The 20,580-nt window shown below is 37.0% G+C and overlaps 1 protein-coding gene across 23 annotated transcripts in view; it reads left to right on the top strand.

Moving 5' to 3' along the window:
• Positions 1-20,580, top strand: part of Ncor1 (nuclear receptor corepressor 1) — a 157,362-nt gene that overhangs the window by 120,556 nt on the left and 16,226 nt on the right. For 18 of the 23 annotated variants that reach the window (XM_026411379.2, XM_026411384.2, XM_077800997.1 and 15 more), the window contains 14 exons: positions 1,651-1,819; positions 3,701-3,841; positions 4,999-5,082; positions 5,633-5,889; positions 6,242-6,602; positions 8,417-8,644; positions 11,065-11,274; positions 11,738-11,887; positions 12,212-12,355; positions 14,212-14,377; positions 14,606-15,099; positions 17,749-17,877; positions 18,329-18,486; positions 19,508-19,731. In XM_026411379.2, coding sequence (XP_026267164.2) covers positions 1,651-1,819; positions 3,701-3,841; positions 4,999-5,082; positions 5,633-5,889; positions 6,242-6,602; positions 8,417-8,644; positions 11,065-11,274; positions 11,738-11,887; positions 12,212-12,355; positions 14,212-14,377; positions 14,606-15,099; positions 17,749-17,877; positions 18,329-18,486; positions 19,508-19,731 — 2,915 coding nt within the window. The remainder of the gene's footprint in view (positions 1-1,650; positions 1,820-3,700; positions 3,842-4,998; positions 5,083-5,632; positions 5,890-6,241; positions 6,603-8,416; positions 8,645-11,064; positions 11,275-11,737; positions 11,888-12,211; positions 12,356-14,211; positions 14,378-14,605; positions 15,100-17,748; positions 17,878-18,328; positions 18,487-19,507; positions 19,732-20,580) is intronic. The other 5 variants (XM_026411378.2, XM_026411376.2, XM_026411367.2 and 2 more) reach the window with 2 other exon arrangements.

Here is a 20,580-nt window from a genome sequence, read left to right as displayed (position 1 = left end):
CTGGCCCCATTGATGTAGTTTTTGCATATTATCACATATTTTCTCTTCCTTGTGTTATGCTGTTCCTTAAGATAGTGATTCTCAAAGTGTGGTTCCCAAACCAGTAATATCAGTATTGCCTGTGAAGTTGCTAAACATGAATTCTCAGGCCTCACCCCTGATTTACTGAAATCAACCTTTGGGGGTAGAACCCAGCAACTGGTGTTTTCCAGAGCCCTCTACCAGTTCTGCTTAATTAGTAAGACCTCTACCAGGTCTTACTAATTAAGTATGGTCTGTGCACCAGAGCATCATAACTTGGGACTTGCTAGAATAATGCAGAAATGTAGCCTTTACCTCCAAATCTATGAATCAGAATCTTCATTTCCCAAGTGATTCCTCTCTGAGACCTGGTTTATAAAGTATGTGATATATAGTGACCTAAAAAGTTATATATTAACTTAGAGGGTTGCGTAAAAACTCTTCAAACCTTTTTCCATATTTGGCCAAAGTATATAGACAGAAGGAAAATAAATGAGCCTAAATGTATTTCTCTTCATATTTTTTACTTGTCGCTTTAATATCCAAAGTTTGGGTAGGAAGATAGTAAGAACAAGGTCAGCTGAGGCTAAGTTTTATCTGTTTATTTTTAAATCTGCCTGTTCATTCGACAGGTGCTTCTGAAGTGGGAATTAAGGATTTCCAGATGTTTACTACTGAGCTCATTTCATGATGAGATTAGTTCAATGTATTGTAGTCATCACTCTTCCTGTATGCAAATAGTTTCAGATTATTCTCAGTGGAGTTTTATGGGTCCTCTGTGTATATTGGGAACTCTGCATATGTGAATGGGCTTCTACTTTCATTTCAGCTCAAGTAGCTTGCTTTTGAAAAGAGTTCTATGTATTTAGTTCCATGAAAAATTTTCCCTCCAAGGAAGGGCTTGCTGCTTAAAAGAATGGTAAAAAGAATCACAACCACTGGCAATATAGAAGATTATTGCCAGGCACATTGGCACACACCTATAATCCCTGTAACTCAGGAAGCTAAGGATTGCAAGTTCAAGAACAACTTCAGCAACTTAGCAAGACCCTGATTCAAAACAAAAAATAAAAAGGGCTGGAGAGTACCAAGAAAACAATAACAACAACAACAAAAAAGGCTACCAATCATGGAGAAAATACATTACCACAAAACAAAGGCATTTAGGCATCTGTTTTCTTCCTCTTCTCTTATTGAAGACAAAGGCCTAACTAGAAGATAGTTTGATACCTGAAAGTTCTTTTTTCCTCTTAATATGAAAATTGTGGCACTTTAAAATTTGATTTATCAAGTCTTATTTTCAAAAATTTTATTACATTTGCATGATTTTAGGCCTTCAGACCAACTTTCAAGAATAAGTCCCTTAATGGAGGTTTGACTTCAAGGTGGGGAAGAAAGCTGATTTGCCTAATACACGTATCATTATAAGAGGTTCTGTGACAGGGTTTAAGAATGAAGGAACAGAACCTCTTTGTTGATAAAGTTTAACGTGTGTTTTCATATACATGTGCTTTCTTTGATGATATGGATTGATTTGACTTTCAATGTGGTAGTTTAAATTTTCTGAGCATCTTACTCTGTGATTGAGTGACTCTTCTGGTGCTTACGTTTGATTTGATTTGATGACAGGGGACCCCAGCTCTGTCCCAGGCTGGCATACCAACTGAGACTTTGGTGAAGGGGTCCATTTCTCGGATTCCCATTGAAGAGAGCAGTCCTGAGAAAGGCAGAGAAGAAGCTGCATCCAAAGGCCATGTTATTTATGAAGGCAAAAGTGGACACATTTTATCATATGATAGTAAGTATGGTATGTGTACATAAAAGCCAATCTTGTAAAGTATGACTAAAAACAGGCTCTGGTTTTCTCACATTCTTTCTGTGGGAAGTTGGTTTACCTTTCCCAAACCCATGTTTTCTCTTGATGAAATGGTTTAATAATAATTCCTTTCTCGTGAAAAGTTGTTGAAAAATCAATTGGGATGATCAGTAAAAAGTGGGAGCCTATAAGAAGTATCCCATAAGTGGTAGCTAACATCATCTGTGACTGGTCGTCTTATGAAAAGAACCTTTATTTAAATTAAATAGAATCACTTTTATTTCATTGGGATTCATATTTTTTGAGTTAAGAATTAGGAAGTAGGTAGCCTAATAATCATGGAAAGACTATTAAATCTAGATTCTCTTTAGCAAAACCATTTTACTTTCTATCTGTGGAAACATTTTATTCAGACTCATTTATCTATTTTTAGACAGAGTCTCACTAGGTTACCCAAGCAGGGCTCAAATTCATGATCTTCCCACTTTAGTCTCCAAAATAGCTGGTATTACAGGGTTGTGTGTGTGTGTGTGTGTGTGTGTGTGTGTGTGTTTACTGGGGATTGAACTTGGGGTGCTCTACCATTGAGCTCCAATCCTAGCCCTTTAAAAAAAATATTTTTTTTTTTTTTTTGAGATAAGGTCTCATTAAGTTGCCCCAGCTGGATTGAACTTTGAACTTGTGATTCCCCCTGCCTCTGCCTTCCAAGTAGCTAGTATTACAGGAGTGCCATTATACCCTGCAGATGCATTCTTAAGTTATATTTTCCCCATTGTATTCTATGAGAATGACTCAGATGTGACATAAATATTAGCCAAAGCACTGAGATTAGTTTTCATTTGCAACAAGCTATCTTTGTGACCTTGTAGTAGTCATTAGTTTCACTTTATCTTTCTCTTCAAATAAATAGAAGTTTGTACATAGTACTTGATTCCACATTGTATATGATAGCTTTCTTATTCCTTTCCTCCTTATTTAAACATGTGTGATATGTATTTGTTAACATTTTGTTTCTGGGGGGAATGAATTTAATATACATTTCCAAAGCCAGAAATCTGGCCATCTTTCTTGTCTGCTTCTTTTCTTTCCACTTCCAACAATTCATTAAGTCATTACTGTTCTCTTTCCTAAAATCTCTGAAATATTACTGTATATTCCTCCCTGCCACTGTGGTCCAGTGGCTGCCTAACTTATCTCCCTGCCTTCAGTCTTACCCATATTCAAAGCTATGTATCATATTATTTCCGGCTTGACTCTGTTGTCTTAAAGATAACTGCAAGCACCTTTCCTTGGCTTTATCACCCTTCCTTGGTCAGCTTATCACTGCCAATCAAGTCCTTCCTATATTTCCCCTTAGCCCTCCCATAATTACTCCCTGATACTCATCCTCCTAATTCTGCTGTTCACATTGGCCATACACTGAGCTAAAGTTCTTGTTTTGAGGTCTTTGTGCTCATCATCCTCTCTGCCTGTACCACTTTTTCCTCCTCTGCCTTTGTTAAACAGCTCTTATTGATCCTTCAGTTTTCAGTTTTCACATTATTTTTTCTAGGCATCCTTACCTGAATCTGGGGATGTCAGGTTTCCTTCCCAGCATTCTAATAGCATTGTACTTCATTCATAGTACTTACCACTGGATGTGAGGGCCTATTAATTTATCTGTACCCACCACTTTTAAATTTCATGAGGAAAAAAAACTTTATCTGTAAACAGTAGGCATTCAATAAATGTATGAATGTTATCTACACATAAATATATTCTAGACTAGGACAAGTTTTTGTAAGATTGTGAAAATAAAATGTTATTTTCTATACATTGTGGGCCTTGAGCTGTCTGAATAATTCTTGTTTGTGCATTCTACAGATATTAAGAATGCCAGAGAAGGGACCAGGAGTCCAAGAACAGCACACGAAGTCAGTTTAAAAAGAAGCTATGACTCAGTGGAAGGGAATATAAAACAAGGGATGTCAATGAGGGAGTCTCCTGTATCAGCACCATTAGAGGGTAAAATGTTTTTAGAACATTATTTAGATACATTTAATTTTGTATATTGTATGCATGTTGAATCAAGTTCAATCTCTTATTTCTACCTGAAATTTATAATATAACTTAAATTTCATATTATTACATCAACGAACAAAATATATGGAACTTGAGAGCAGAAGGAGGTGAAACTGAATATAATTAACTATAACAGTACCTATTAGAATGTTCATGTTTGAATTGTTCATATCATTTGTAAATTACCTCGTATTTGAATTTAAGAATGTAAAATTTATTATTAGATTTTTTTTAAAAGTGAGGTAAATAAAGTGATAGATAACAGCAAAGACATGAATTTGAATACTAGTTTTACCCTTTCCTGATGGATTTCTCTGGGCATATTTCTTCCTCTTGAAATTAAGGGATTGTACCCACCATTGCTCAATGACTAGAGACAGGTGTCTGAACTCTTGCTGAAGATATGATGTTCAGTAAATTATCACTTTGGTTTTGTTATTGACTTACCTTTAAATCATAACCTGTTCCCAATGAATTTTAATGTAGGTAAAATACCAAAAGCAGGATAAATTATTTCTAAAAGAGGAATTTTCTCTATTAAAACAACTATGACAACTCAATTATCCTTACTTAAGGTAAATGTGTATGGTTTATTTCAATCTTTAATTCATACTTATTGATAGTATAATGTGAAATTTGTTAGGAGGTTATTTACAACTCTTTCATTTAGATTTGCATATTTAATGTTTTTCTTCTATTTTTATAACAATTATATTTGATGTTTTTCCTTTTTCTCAGGTGTATTTCAAAGTTAAGCAATAATTTCCAATCCCATATGTGCTCTGCTCTTGATAAAGAAGCATTAGGATTTTATATTTCACTTTGAAGTGTCTTTATTTCTTTTTTGACTTATACTGAGGTACCTGTGGCCATTTTGTAAATTTTGGTAGATGTGTGCAGAGATCTGTGTGATGTCATATTGGATATTTCTGATTTGTTTTTCCATGGTATTCTTTTGGATAGTTCACAAATTTAAAATGATGCCTCTTTCTCCATAAAACTTTTATCAAAAATACGTACTCTAAGGACAGTACTAAGTGTAAGTGAATAGACATATATTCATTATGTTTAATAAATGAATTTCTTTCTTGTTTTGAAAGGACTAATATGCCGAGCATTACCCAGGGGGAGTCCTCATTCTGACCTCAAAGAAAGAACTGTGCTGTCTGGCTCTATAATGCAGGGTAAACTTTCTGCTCATTTTGCTTTTTATTTATAACTGGCAATGTAGTTTGACATAAGTTTGCAGAGTATGAAACCTGTTTTTCAAGATATTTTCCCTCTTGAAATATTGTTTTGATTATAACTTTTCTGTCATTCTCTGCACTACATAGTCTATCAGAAAATGATTGTTGCCAAATATGACTATGATGACTAATGTATTATTATATTTTGAACAACCCTTACAATAATGATTGGTAAATACTTATTTGAGAATCTACTGTAAACAGAAAACTGATTTAAATTTTGGCAAAATATGCATATTAGAATTTACCTTTTGGTGTGGGGAGTACCAGAGTTTGAACTCAGGGGCACTAAGCCACATCTCCAGCACACTCCAGACATAGGATGTCACGGAGTTGCTTTGAAACTCGTGATCCTACTGCCTCAGCCTCCCAAGCTGCTGGGATTTAGAATTTATCATTATAACCATTTTTAAGTGTATGATTCAGTGGCATTGTTTGTGCAACCATTGACATTATTTCAGTGTTTGTTTCTTAAATTCTTTTCAAGGTACACCAAGGGCAACAACTGAAAGCTTTGAAGATGGCCTTAAGTATCCCAAACAGATTAAAAGGGAAAGTCCTCCCATACGAGCATTTGAGGGTGCCATTACCAAAGGAAAACCATATGATGGCATCACCACCATCAAAGAAATGGGGCGTTCCATTCATGAGATTCCACGGCAAGATATTCTAACTCAGGAAAGCCGAAAAACTCCAGAAGTGGTCCAGAGCACAAGGCCAATAATTGAGGGTTCCATCTCCCAGGTAATTAGGTTTCTCTTTTTTTGTCAGCAGTTTTACGTCAGAACGATAATTATGAAACATTTTTAAAATTGTGACTTAATACTTATAAACAGTTCTTATGATGTCAGGTTTCTTAGAAGTAAATGTGGAAATTTTAATTATTCTTTGTTATCAGTTTTTGTTTGATCCATAGCATGGAGTGAGTAATGTGGGAAAGTGTGCAGTCAGGGTCAGTGGGTTGTGATTGAGCATCAACACAGACAATAAAGGTCATCATAGAAAATTGTAACTGCCATGGGTCAGACCTAGACTTGAGGTGGAACAATATGTAGACAACTTGGCTACCTATAATATTTGTTTCTTTGTGTTGTAGGGCACACCAATAAAGTTTGACAGCAACTCAGGTCAATCTGCCATCAAACACAATGTCAAATCCTTAATAACGGGGCCTAGCAAACTACCCCGTGGATTGCCTGCACTGGAAATCGTACCAGAGAATATAAAAGTGGTGGAAAGGGGAAAATATGAAGATGTGAAAGCAGGTGAGCCAGTGCGTTCCCGGCACACGTCGGTGGTGAGCTCCGGCCCCTCCGTTCTCAGGTCCACACTTCATGAAGCTCCAAAAGCACAACTGAGCCCGGGAATTTACGATGACTCCAGTGCTCGGAGGACCCCTGTGAGTTATCAGAACACCATGTCCAGAGGCTCGCCTATGATGAACAGAAGTTCTGAAGGTATATTATTTTTTTTGCCTTGTCTGATCATTTTTACTGTAGTTTTTCACTTCTGGCAAATAGAAACTATCAAACTATTAGCTTCAGATTATCCCAAGATCCATAGATTACGCTTGATACTAGGGCTATGGAAGGCTACTAATTTGAAAACAGGCTTTATTAGGTGAAGCACCTAATATTTAGAAGTAAATGTGGAAATTTTTGAAGCTTTGAAGGTGGCCTTCAAGTACAGGGTATAATAAAGTCCAGAAATGCCCTAGAGTAGGTAATTTTTTGAATAGATTTTCTGTCCATTGAGTAAGGTTTTCTGAAAGTCAGTTTTAGCAGTTGTTTTCCCAGTTGCAATGTGGTATGGTAGTTAAAAGTTTGGTCTCCATAGCAAGATTGCTTAGACTTTGAATCAAATTTCTTACTTACAAACTTACACAAGTTACTTAACTTGTCTATGTCTTAATTTCCTCATCTCTAAAGTGGTAGCGTACTACTAAGACCTGGGTTTTTGGGATGATAAAATAGGTAATACATTTAAAGAACTTAGATTAGTGCCCAGTATATATGAACAACTGAATAAATTTTAGCTATTCTTGTTATCATAACCCCATGCTGCTGGCGGCTACATCACTAGATTGATTTATTACTAGATGGTGTCTGAAACAGCCTGAGACTCTGAAGAATGCATCCACATATCTTAAAATTTATTGTAATTCATACTTATTGGGCTCACAGGAATGGTACTGGCGTGGACAGTAGGTATAAATATGAAGAGTGAGGGGAAGGGGGAAAAATAAGGGAGGCAGGAGGGAAGTGCCTAGTTATGGATAGGGGAACAAAATCAAACCCTTGGCTCTAGTTTGGAAGGAGAATTGCCCTGCAGAGAGAAAAGGCACCCCACAGTTGAGCAATTTGGGACTTAGAAGGGGGGATGATAAACCAGTGTTATTTCTTGGTTTTGACATGTAGATTTGTTTGATTTATAGTAGCATAATTTTCGTAATTAGAAGGTGGTGATGTTGTGAGACATTGTGTATTTAATGCCACTGAATTATATCATTTAAAATGGCTAACATGGCACATTTTATGTTACATACATTTTACTGCAAGGTGATGGCTGCAAAGTGCTTGCGTATCGTTAGCATTACTGAAACAATCTCACCACTCTGAATAACATCATTTAGACAAGGAAAAGCTGGAATAGGTAGGAAAATGGATGGATGTTGGTGAGGTAATGAAAAACTCACTGTGGAAGAGCAGAGCAAGGAAAAAAATGTAACTTACAATTGACAGGTAATCAGGAAGTTGGGTTACACAGGCAGAGAGAAGAAATTGAAGCCAGATGTAGGAGTCATACCTACAAGCAAGGCCAGCTGGGGCAACTTAGCAAGACCCTGTTTCAAAATAAACTTTATATAATATAAAGAGCTGGGGGTATAGCTTTCTGATAGAGTGCTTGCTTAACATGAAGCCCTGAGTTCAACCCCCAGTATGGCAAAAGAAAGAAAGAAAAAAAAGAAAGAAAGAAATTGAGATTTGCTATATGTGGGAATATGGGCTCAGGAAAAAAATCATTCAAAATAGAATTTTGATAATCTTAAGGTGTTATAGTAATGGTGCTATTGATCTCAAAGGAGCAATCTTTTCCAAATCTCAAGGCTGCTTCTAGTTCTTGACACTTGAATATTTTGCAATAATGAATATTTAAATCTTTAAGGAGAAAGAGCTCAAAAAATATATGAATATTGTCTTAAGAGATGGATGAATAACCTTACTTTGCAAGTTTTCTTAAGGCTTTGTGGCATTGGCCCCTTTTTTTCCAGTTACGATCTCTTCTAGCAAGTCTGCCAATCACGAAAGGAAGTCAACACTGACCCCTACCCAAAGGGAAAGTATACCAGCTAAGTCTCCAGTACCTGGGGTAGATCCTGTTGTGAGCCACAGCCCATTTGACCCTCATCACCGGAGCAGCGCCGCAGGGGAAGTTTATCGGAGCCACCTTTCCACACACCTGGATCCAGCCATGCCTTTTCACAGGGCTCTGGATCCTGGTAAGCATGACACATAGTGAAGTGACAGTTATAGCAAAGAAATAACTTTTTAAGCTTCCTATTATAGTACAATAGGCAGATAAACATCCCATGTTATCAACACCAAATCAAGAAATAAAATTTTGGGCATAGGTTATGTCTCTGGTGAGTGCTTGCCTATCACATGTAAGCAGTGGGTTTGATCCTCAGCACTTTTAAAAAAATAAAGTTATTCTGTCTGTCTATACTGGAAATATTTTAAAAGAAGAAAGAAAATATTGCTATCGTCCTTTAGAGAACTAAAAATAATAGGTATCTGAAAAACTTTATTTGATGGCAGTTGGTGAAGCTGATTGGAAAAGTGAGTTAGTGTGAAGAAATACTTTATAATGACAGACATACCTTAAGTATGTTAATTACAACATAAGTAGACATTCATTTACCAGTGTGTTGATCTGAAGCCTAAGGCCTTAGATTATCAATTAAACCTAGCCTTTTTAACATATCCAGGTTCGGCTTCTTTTTTTTTTTTTTTTTTAAGTGAAGGTAAAATTTTAAAGACAGTTTCAAGTAATTCAAATACAGAATCATTCTAGATATTTTTCCCAGTTCTTTCAGTTTGTATATCCCACACTTGATTAAGTTTCTTTATTGAGTCTTTCCATAGCAGCCAACTTACTTATCAGAGAAACAGTTCTTTTCACCGATTTTCAGATCATTTCATTACATAATTTAATAATACGTGTAGCTAGAAGAAACTTATGAGTGCATATCACTGATGTTGGTAGACATGGTTCGGGTGGGTACAAAGATGGTTCTGATAGGAGCAGAAGTGTGCATGTTACTAGTGTGTGTACTGGGCCTAAGGCAGCACATTCATGCAGCTGAAGGAGAGGAGCCTTCACACTGCAGCTGGGGACAGAGTTCTATAAGAGTCACATTTTATAGTAGCAGAGAACTTGTAGGAAATATTTTCACTGAAAGCTGTGTCAGTATCATCAAATTATCTGACACTTGAGAACATTAAGTTTCAGAGGAGTTCAAGCCTAGTACAGAGAGTCTTTAACTATAGTTTGTGTCATTTACATTTTTTGACTTTGCTGTGGTGAGAAAGTAATAGGCAGTGAGTAGAAATCATACTTCACAGTGTGAATGTGAATCTTTTCCAGGTAAGCAATATTTAGTATGAACCTCTCTCATGAGCGGCAGCTCCCAATCAGGAAGCCACCAGTACTGAATGATGTATTGTCTTGCTATGATGTTCAGGGAATTAGGTATATAACTATATTTTCAGTTTATGATATTTCCAACTTTAAAATGGGTTTATTGGGAATATAACTACATAGTAAGTTGAGGAACACCTGTACTGGGAAAAAACTATCCCAGACTGAAATGGGACAGTAAGTTGACAGACTTACCTGACTTGGATTTCTGGATGAAGGAGAAGCAAACATTGCAGAAAATATATCGGTGGCTTTTCTAGGGAGAACATCTACATTTTGTTCTAAGACAAAATTTACATAATTTCTGTTGAGTGTCTATCATAGTCCTTTATTTTGTAGCAATTTTCTCTGCTTTTCATTTTATCCTAACCTGGATTATTATAAGTATTTTGAGGATAGAGACCTTTTCTTTTCTTTTTTTTTTTTTAACCATACCAGTCAGTCCCGTCACAATCTTTTGTCATGCTCTAAGTGAAGGATTGCCAGATTGTAGTAAGACAAATCATGCTGCCACCTTTTTCTGTAAATAAACTTTTATTAGAACACAACCATAACCATTCATTTGTTTTGTCTGTAGCTGCTTCTATGCTATTGTGACAGAGTTAAGTAGTTTTGTCTTAGACCTACAAAACTCTGTGACATTTATCATCTGACCCTTTATAGAAAGTTTGATAGTCTGTGATTCAAACATGCACAAATTAAATGCTTGTAGACTAATTGTTTTTACTTCTAAAAGTAAATTTGCTATGTCACAAAGTGTTTCCATATATTTTTTCATTTGTGTATATTAATTTTATTTTCAAACTGGGGACGTGGCTCAATGGTGGAGCACTTCCCTAGCATATTTGAGGCCATTAGTTCAATTCCCAGCACTGAAAAAGAAGAAAAGAAATCAACAAAAATTTTATTTTCAAACATAGCTCTTAGATACTTCTAGTGAAAACATAATAGAGTTATGTGTCAAATATTGAAAGTGAAACTATTTGAGAAATTTTTAGCTACTGTTCTTCCCTTTCCCATTACACCTCAGACATTAGAATGCATTAAGATTTATGTTGTTGATATATCAAGGTCTAAAATGAATCCACCTTAATAATAATTGCCTGTGCTCTAACTCAGCAAATGATTTTTATTTCTTCACTCTTTCTGTGGGTGATGTTTGGCAAATGAATTTCACCCAGGACAAAACTTAATGCCTTTCTCTTGTTCTTCTCTCAGCAGCTGCTGCTTACCTGTTTCAGAGACAGCTTTCTCCAACTCCAGGCTACCCAAGTCAGTATCAGCTTTATGCAATGGAAAACACAAGGCAGACAATCCTAAATGATTATATTACCTCACAGCAGATGCAAGTGAACTTGCGCCCAGATGTAGCCAGAGGACTCTCCCCAAGAGAGCAACCACTGGGTCTCCCATACCCAGCCACAAGAGGCATGTGTCTTTTTAGTTTAGATTTCATAGAATTTATTTTAATCAGTAATTAATAAACACTTGTTGAATGAATGATGGAAAGAAATGAAGGCTATATCCTTTTATATTTTAAGGGCTATAGACTAGCCCTTAAAAGTGAACATAGTAATGTATCAAGATGAGGTGTTTTGGTGAAAACTGAAATAACCAAAATCATTGTGCTAGGTGTTTGGAATCCACGTTTTACTAGTTTGCTGTCTCTTTTTAATTTGAATATCCCTTAAGATTATTGTTGTATAGTATTTAATATCCTTCTCTAGATTTAAAGAAGATTAAAAGGTAATGATGATCCTAAAACCTTTTTATTTATGCTACATACAAATTATCATTGAATTATAGAAATAGACAAAATCCAAAAGCCATGTATAGTTATATCTATCTTCAGAATAAATGCTTACATAAATTGTGTTTGTCTTTTGGATAGGAATCATTGACCTGACCAATATGCCTCCAACGATATTAGTGCCTCATCCAGGGGGAACAAGCACTCCTCCCATGGACAGAATCACTTATATTCCTGGTACACAGATTACTTTCCCTCCCAGGCCATACAATTCTGCTTCTATGTCTCCAGGTAAGATGTGGCAGTCATATACTTCTCCAGTAGGACCAATGTGCTTGAGTTTTGTAACATCGCCTTTTATTATTTGGGCAGTTTTTCCCCCATTTGGTTTGTTCTTTTCATTTAATAATAGTTCTTATTTGCCATCTGTTACTAGATATCCTAGAAATGCTCTAAAAGTTTATGTTATGCTAGAGTCATTATCCAGGATTGTTAACAATCTTTCTACATTCCTATTTTGGAGCTTTTTGAAAAAATTTAGTTATAAATTTCAAAAATTGTTCCTGATTAGGTTGACATTTTTGTCTTTAAGTTGCAGATTCATATGTTTTGCAGGACACCCAACACATCTTGCAGCAGCAGCAAGTGCAGAGAGGGAGCGGGAGAGAGAAAGGGAACGAGAGAAGGAGAGGGAACGTGAACGGGAGCGGGAGCGGGAGCGGATTACTGCAGCTTCCTCTGACCTCTACTTGAGACCAGGTCAGTGAAAGGCTCCTCACTCCTAGGGACAAGTCTGGGTGATCTAGAGTTGTGGTGTGTTGTGCTTAGAGCTCCGAGGGGCAAGTAAGAATTTGAAGGTGAAAAGTCATTACAGGGCTCAAGTGAAATGCAGATGAAAGTCCTCTAAAGGTTGGGATGAGGGAAAGATGAATTTGACACAGAAAAAATGAACTTTCCATGGCAAAGGTATCATTTTGATTGGCTCAAGCAGCTGCTGTCAGATGGGCCTGAAAATATTAGACACAGAGCTCTTAAAGCAAAAAGAGCAGCCCAAGCAAAGGTATGGGAAGCTGTAACTATACCCCAGTTTAAATGGGGAATGAAAAATACATTTAGAAGTTGTGTCATGCTCTGAATGAGGGATTGCCAAACTACAGCTTGTGGGCCAAATTGAATTACAATGAATTACATCTTAAATTACAATGAAAAGTGCTGCCATTCTGTTCAAAAAGGAGGTGACACGATCAGAAGAACACTTACAAGAGAGTGGCATGACATGAATTAGAACCCTGAAAGTCCATAGTTGCATGGACTGGTGCCAGGAGGCCAGAGATACTGTCAGTAGTTCACATGCCTCATGCCCTGAAATATCCTAACATTAGGGAATGACCAAGAAAGAACTCCTGAGAAGAATATGAAAGTAGAATCAAAATGTCTTAACAATAACTGGATATGGGAAGTGGGGACAAGATGAGAAGCAACTTTAGTCTGCAGTTAAGACAGAGCATGTAAGCCAGCAGCACAGTGGTGCATGCCTGTGATCCTAGCAACTTGGGAGGATGAGGCAGAAGGATCACTACTTAAAGGCCAGCCTCAGCAACTTACCAAGGCTCTGACTCAAAAAGTAAAAAAAAAAAAAAAAATACAGCTCAGTGGTGGAGTACTTTCCTAGCATGCATGAGGCCCTGGGTTCAATACCTAGTACCATAGATCAAACAAACAAAAAACCCTAATAAAACAAATGGAACACAATTAGTAAAAGCAAAGAAAGAATAATTTTTATTTTAGACATACTGTATTCAACACATACTTGGAGTATCTGTTCTTATCCATGATATACTTGTCTAAATCAGATCATTGACCCTATCTGTATTGTCCAATATTATATGTGACCTAGCACTCAGAAGAAAAAAGAGAGCTTGGAGATGCCAACAGATCTGTAAGAGTTGAAACTGTGGCTTGAGTGAGACTTCCAGGTTCAAGAGTGTAAAAACAGAAATAGGTCAGTCTTTTTTAGATGTTTCTGGATGTGCTGATATAGGTGGAGAGAATAGGAAGCAGAGACATAGAGAGGTGGGTACAGAGCTGAAGGCACAGTAGCAAGAAGGTGTCACAATCATGTTTTCATGGGGGACGGAGCCTTTGAAGTCAATGTAGTTGGCAATATGTGGAAGAAATCCCAAAGCTAGTCATCATATTTGATACTGTCATATTATTCCTGAGAAATTATCTTAAACACTTCAGTGGTTGCAAAGCCTGAACACATTTAGATGTGACCCATTATCTGTATCCAATCAAAACAGTTTGAGAGATGAACCTGTCTGGTTTATATTAATGCTTCATGCATTTGGTGCTATTTCTATTTTTCTCTAGAGTTAAAGAATGAAACTAGTCACAAAAATGGAAATGACAATAAATCATAAACTTATGTTTTGTTTCAAGCAACTTGTGGGCTTTATTGAGAAAGGCCAGAAAGTAGAATATCACGTTTTTTATCTCATGTTCCTTTTCTATTTAGTAATATTAGGAAATTAACAATCCATTAATGTTACTACCTATTAACACTAGCTTCTTCCTAATATCTTATCTTCCTTTTTTTTTTTTTGCCCCTGCAGGCTCAGAACAGCCTGGCAGACCTGGTAGTCATGGATATGTTCGCTCCCCGTCCCCTTCAGTAAGAACTCAGGAGCCCATGTTGCAGCAAAGACCCAGTGTTTTCCAGGGAACCAATGGAACCAGTGTAATCACACCTTTGGATCCAACTGCTCAGCTACGAATCATGTCAGTCTCTTGTATGCATTTTGACTAAAAGAATACTATATTCTCTTACATATTGTGACTGCAATAGTTAATAGTCAAGATTTTCTAGCCATTAAACTTCTTATTCCTTTTTTTGGTGTGTGTGGGGGGATTTGCCATTTGTCCATCTTCGCATCTCACACACACACATACACATACCCCAGTAAATGGTCTTCTCTTCATAGAGCTGTGATTTGGTTTTATTTACAGGCCACTGCCTGCTGGAGGCCCTTCAATAAGCCAAGGCCTGCCAGCCTCCCGCTACAACACTGCTGCGGATGCCCTGGCTGCTCTTGTGGATGCTGCAGCTTCTGCACCCCAGATGGATGTTTCCAAAACAAAAGAGAGTAAGCATGAAGCTGCCAGGTTAGAAGAAAATTTGAGAAGCAGGTCAGCAGCAGTTAGTGAACAGCAGCAGCTAGAGCAGAAAACCCTGGAGGTGGAGAAGAGATCTGTTCAGTGTCTGTACACTTCTTCAGCCTTTCCAAGTGGCAAGCCCCAGCCTCATGCTTCAGTAGTGTATTCTGAGGCTGGGAAAGATAAAGGGCCTCCTCCAAAATCCAGATATGAGGAAGAGCTAAGAACCCGAGGGAAGACTACCATTACTGCAGCTAACTTCATAGACGTGATCATCACCCGGCAAATTGCCTCGGACAAGGATGCAAGGGAACGTGGCTCTCAAAGTTCAGACTCTTCTAGTAGCTGTATGTATCTCAACCTGAGTTTCACAATGTGATATCTGAGTAAAGAATTACTTTATTCTTTAGGTAAAGCAGAACTATATGGCATAAAAGAATCCTAATGCTTGATGATAAATGTAAGAGAAAAGATTTTGTGGATTAGAACAGCAAAATGTGTCTTCTAGTTTTATTATGATTTAAATATCCCTGTTTCCTAAGTATAAGCCTATCAGTGTATTTTTCAAGAGAAAACTTACCTTCAAAAGAACTAAAGTTGGGAATTGGATAGAAAGAGGGCAGAGCATATTAACATGTTCTTAAACAGTTTTTTTTTTGTTTTTTTTTTTTGTTTTGTTTTTTTTTACTGGATTTGGTGGTGCACACTTGTAATCCCAGCGACTTGGGAGGTGGAGGCAAGAGGATCACAAGTCCAAAGCTGCCTCGGCAACTTAGCAAGACCCTGTCTCAAAATAAAAATGACTGGGAATGTTGCTCAGTGGTAAAGCACACCTCCTCAGTACCAAAAAAATAGGAAATAAAATAAAACACTGATACATATTTATATATTTTTTTAAAGTTAAAGTGATTTGCATTTTGATCCAGTATGGTTTGTCACACTGATGTCTACAAGAATTTACCAATCTACACTAAAATGCTAGAAAACTTACTTTTTAAACTTTTACTTTTGACTGTTGCCTAAATTCTATATGGAATTCCAGAAAAAACAAGCAGGTATTTAAACAAGCAGCTGCTAATAATTGAAGTAACTGAATCATACAGTCTTTTCTATGTTATCTTCATTAAAGAAACTGTATTGGAGATAATGAAAAAAAATGAGTAGTATTGGAGATAATGAAAAAAAAAATTCTTGTGTAGCAGAATGCAACGTGAAAAAAAAAAATTCTTGTGTAGCAGAATGCAATGTGAAGTTCTTTTTATCTCCAAATATCTCCTTGCCTACTTTAAAACTTGCTTGTGTCTAAATCTACCCCATTGCTGAGGTTTTGAGAGAGAGAGACATCTTGATAGTGTATTATATAGAAGAAAGACTTCCTTTTAACCTGGGATTAGGAAAATCTACAACATAAGTTTTCAACATGCAGAAAATTGCTAGCCCAAGGAAGAGAGGTAGTTGTATGAATGGGTATTTTGGAGGGGAATCATTAATACACATGGTAATACCTCTCACCCCCAGGCTTCTGGACCAGGGTAGTGTAATCTCTAGGGTGTGTAATCACTGGACTAAACAAACACTTCTTTTCTATTTGCATCACAAAACACACCTTGCTGTAGGAGTTTGATTTTCAACAAAATCAAAATTTTGATTTTTTTTCTATTTTTTCTGAAAATGGAAAAAATCCTGGTTCGTTCATATTTCTGGGTAGTTTATCTTAATTTTATCACTGGGCACTGACTTGCTTGAAGTTCAAGTCTAGTGACAGTCACTTGGTCTGGTTTTCAGTTTGACTCTTGAGAGCCTTCCTCACCCTGGAATGAAGCACATTTCCCTCATTTTTGCCCCTAAGTCTTCAAAAGCAACGTGAACAAGGTTCAGAAGTAGACTTTCTGTTGACAGAATACTGTTAGTATTCAATGGATGTAGGATGTTGGTTTGTAACAGTGGATATGGAGATTGCAAATTAGTATAAATTTAGAATGTAGTGGTTTATTTTAGTTCCTCAATGATAATTTTCATGCTATTTGTTAGGTTTCTCTTTTCCTGAACCTGAAAAATTTTAATTTCCATGACCTACCTGGTTGGAGGTAGTTCAACTAAGAACTGAAGGAGCAGGAAGTGGTCAAGTCACAGAATTCATTACCACCATGTCCAGCTAGGGTTATAATACCCTTTTTTCAGACTTGAGAAAGTCCTAATGTTGCCTGTAGGAAGTTATATCTGCCAGTCTCAGATTGCTGAGTTCTGAGGCCATGGCAGGACTGTGAAAAGCTGCCTGTCCATCTTCGCATAGCCCTTGTTTTCTTTGGAATTGCATCCTAGAGGACGCAGCTCTTTCATGTGGGCATCCTCAAGAGTTGGTTGGCATCCTTCCTTTCTGTGATTCAATTCCCTTCAGATATTCCCTACTATTCCTGTTTATTTTCACATAACATGGTGATGAAAAATTATTTGGAGTAATTTTTGTCAACAGTACTCCAGTCATTTGAGAAAATCATTGTATAATGTTAGGTAATCCATAGTTTTAAAAACCATTATGGTAATGAAGCAGCTTTATAGCCTCAAACCTTTTTGAGCAACAGATTGTCCCATGAAGTGGAATTGTTGGTATCAATTAACTGATGAGATCTACTCTCTCAATTATTTATTAATCTCCTCTGATGAGAGTTTCCCTGGTGATTTCTTTGTCAGCTCCCAGGAGATATCACAAGTCTGTTTTCTGTTCTGTCCCATCTCACTGTTTACTGTGGGCTTTTTAAAAAGACCTTAGAGTCCCACACATTCAGAAAACCCTATGCCTTAACAGAGATTAGAAACATCGAGGCACCTTTGGTACAGTCCATAGGGTTGGATAAGTTGTTACCATTAACCAGGAATTGCCATTGGACATCTCTGGGCACAGGGGGAAAAAATTAAAATATGCAAATAGGTATGAAGAACTTGGACTTTTGAAACTTTTCAGGCATTCGTTTTAAAATAAGATTCTTTTCTTAAAGTGTCTTCTCACAGATATGAAACACCTAGTGATGCTATAGAAGTCATAAGTCCTGCCAGCTCACCTGCACCACCCCAGGAAAAACTGCAGGCCTATCAACCAGAGATTGTTAAGGCAAATCAAACAGAAAGTAAGTGTTTTTTTAGCCACCATTGACATGTTATCATATCTGCATTTAATCATTTGCTTCAAAATTATCTGTCTCTATGCTATGCTAAGAAATAACTTGTTTTGTTTGTTTCAGGGTCATCTTATATGAGTCTGCTTTTAAAAAGTTTTAAGACTGCACTAAGGAAAAGCAACTTTAAAGCTATTACTAATTGCTCTTTTGTTTATAGTTTAATGGTATAGAAAATAGTTTATTTGTTTGCCCACTTAAACATTCACATTTTATTCTACAAGTCCTCAGACTTCTATTGGTAAATAAATATTTTTTTGCATCAAAATTAAGATACATAAATTCTGTGCTTAAAGTTCTGTCATATCCTTTTCGTGTATTCTTTGGAATTATGTTTAATCTTTGATAATGAGTAAAAAACAGGGGCATCCCTGGAGTAAGACATGTATGTGTTCTGTATTAGCCGATCCCACCAGACAGTATGAAGGACCACTGCATCACTATCGACCCCAGCAGGAATCACCATCTCCACAACAGCAGCTGCCTCCTTCTTCACAAGGAGAGGGGATGGGCCAAGTGCCTAGGACCCATCGGCTAATCACACTTGCTGATCACATCTGTGTAAGTTTTTCATTATTCTTACTATTTTTTTTGTTTCTTTTTACAGTTTTTTTTTTTCCCCTTTTAATGGTATTGGTGATTGACCCCTAGGGTCAATCTTTTTATTTTGAGATAAGGTCTCAGTAAATTGCCCCACCTGACCTGAACTTGTGATCCTTCAGTAGCTGAGGTTACAAGCAGACAGCACCTCACCCAGCCTTAATCCATTTTTCTTTGGAGTGTTAAGAATATTAGCACACTGGGGCTGGGGCTGTGGCTCAATGGTAGAGTGCTTGCCTAGCATGCATGAGGCACTGGGTTCAGTCCTCACCACATAAATGTAAAAATAAAGATTTGTATCCACCTAAAAATAAAAAATAAAAAAAAAATATATACATGTTACAAACATTTATTTTCTCAGTGGTAGAGCAGTTGCCTAGATTGTGCAAGGAACTGGTTTGTTTCTTAGCACCTCAAAGAAAAAAGAAAATAGACTTCAATGTGAAGAGACTCTTTTCCTTAGTAAGGTCTGCCACACTCCAGGCTCTTTTTTTTTTTTTTTTTGGTGATGTTGAAGACTGAACCTAGGGCCTTATACATGCTAGCCAAGCATTCTACCACTAAGCTACACCCCCATCCCTAATCCCCCAAATTTCTTAAATAGTAAGCTCTTTACCACCAATCTGTACCCCCAGCCCTCTTATGTATTTTATTTTAGTTTTATTTTTAATAATTCTGAGTATCAAACTCAGAGCCCTGTGTATAGAAAATTGCTCTAGTCCATAGACAAAACATGATCAGTCAAGTGCTCTACCTTTCAGCTATATCCCCAATACAAAGCAACCATTTTTTCTTTCTTTCTTTTTCTGCAATTCTGTAGATCAGACCTAGACCTTGTTTACCAATGAGTTAAACCTGTGATTAAGGCATATGTCACTATGCCAGGCTTGTTAGACTCTTATGCTGTCTTTTTTTTTTTTTTTTTTTCTGAGGGGGAGGGTACTTAATGAGTTTAATCACTTCCTCCTTTTCTTGTTCACAGCAAATTATCACACAAGATTTTGCTAGAAATCAAGTTTCCTCACAGCCTCCCCAGCAGCCTCCAACTTCTACATTCCAGAATTCACCATCTGCTTTGGCGGCTACAACTGTGAGGACTAAAACCTCAAGTCGCTATAGCCCAGAATCCCAGTCTCAATCTGTCCTTCATCAAAGACCAGGCTCTAGAGTCTCTCCAGAAAATCTTGTGGACAAATCCCGGGGAAGGTAAATTGCAAACCATATGAAAATTTTCCAGCAGTAAAACACTTTGAATATATCTAAAAGATAGGGTACTTATTTCTCACATCAAAAGTTCATTTGCCTTTGTTTCCTGGAAAGTATAAATTGGGATTTTTTCCTCCATATATTATTCTTGGAATCTCTACCGTCTGGGCATTTGATGTTCTATTATTTGCTGGTTATGAAAAAGTTTAGTTTTTTTTTTTAATATTTGATTTTTAGTTGTAGATGGACACAATAACATATTTATTTTTATGTGATGCCAAGGATCGAACTCAGTGCCTCATATGCACTAGGCAAGCTCTACTGCTAAACCACAACCCAGCCCCCAAAAGTAAAGTTTAGTAGTCATTTAGGGATACTTAAGTGCTCCTTCTAAATCATCTGTCAAGCCTAGCATGTTGGCAGGCCTGTAATCCCAGCTACTGAGGAGCCAGGAATGAGGACAGCCTGAGCATGGAGTGAGACCCTAATCTGAAAACCAAAAAGAAAAAAAAAAAATCTCTCAAACATCTCACTCTTTGTTTTCTGTTGGGGCAGCAGAAACAGATGCTTCAAAAGGTGACATTACAAATAGGAAAGTGGGGCCAATAGAGGCAAAGTGGGAGGAAGCATTTAAAGTGACAGGACTATCTGGTAAAGAGTGTACTTTCTTACCTGATGTTCTGGGTCTGGATTTAAGAAAAAAGGAGGCAGTTTTTTTTTTTTGTTCAAAATGATAGACTACAAAGTAACATGTTTATAGCTAAATAGCACAAAGGGAATTAATAAGAATTTAGAGAACAAGAATGAGATATTGGGCTGGGACTGTAGCTCAGCTGGCCTAGCACATGT

This window comes from Urocitellus parryii, chromosome 7 (assembly GCF_045843805.1).
Source record: "Urocitellus parryii isolate mUroPar1 chromosome 7, mUroPar1.hap1, whole genome shotgun sequence".
NCBI classification, from domain to species: domain Eukaryota; kingdom Metazoa; phylum Chordata; class Mammalia; order Rodentia; family Sciuridae; genus Urocitellus; species Urocitellus parryii.
Note: the sequence above shows the minus strand (reverse complement) of the source record. Positions and strands in the feature narration are given on the sequence as shown.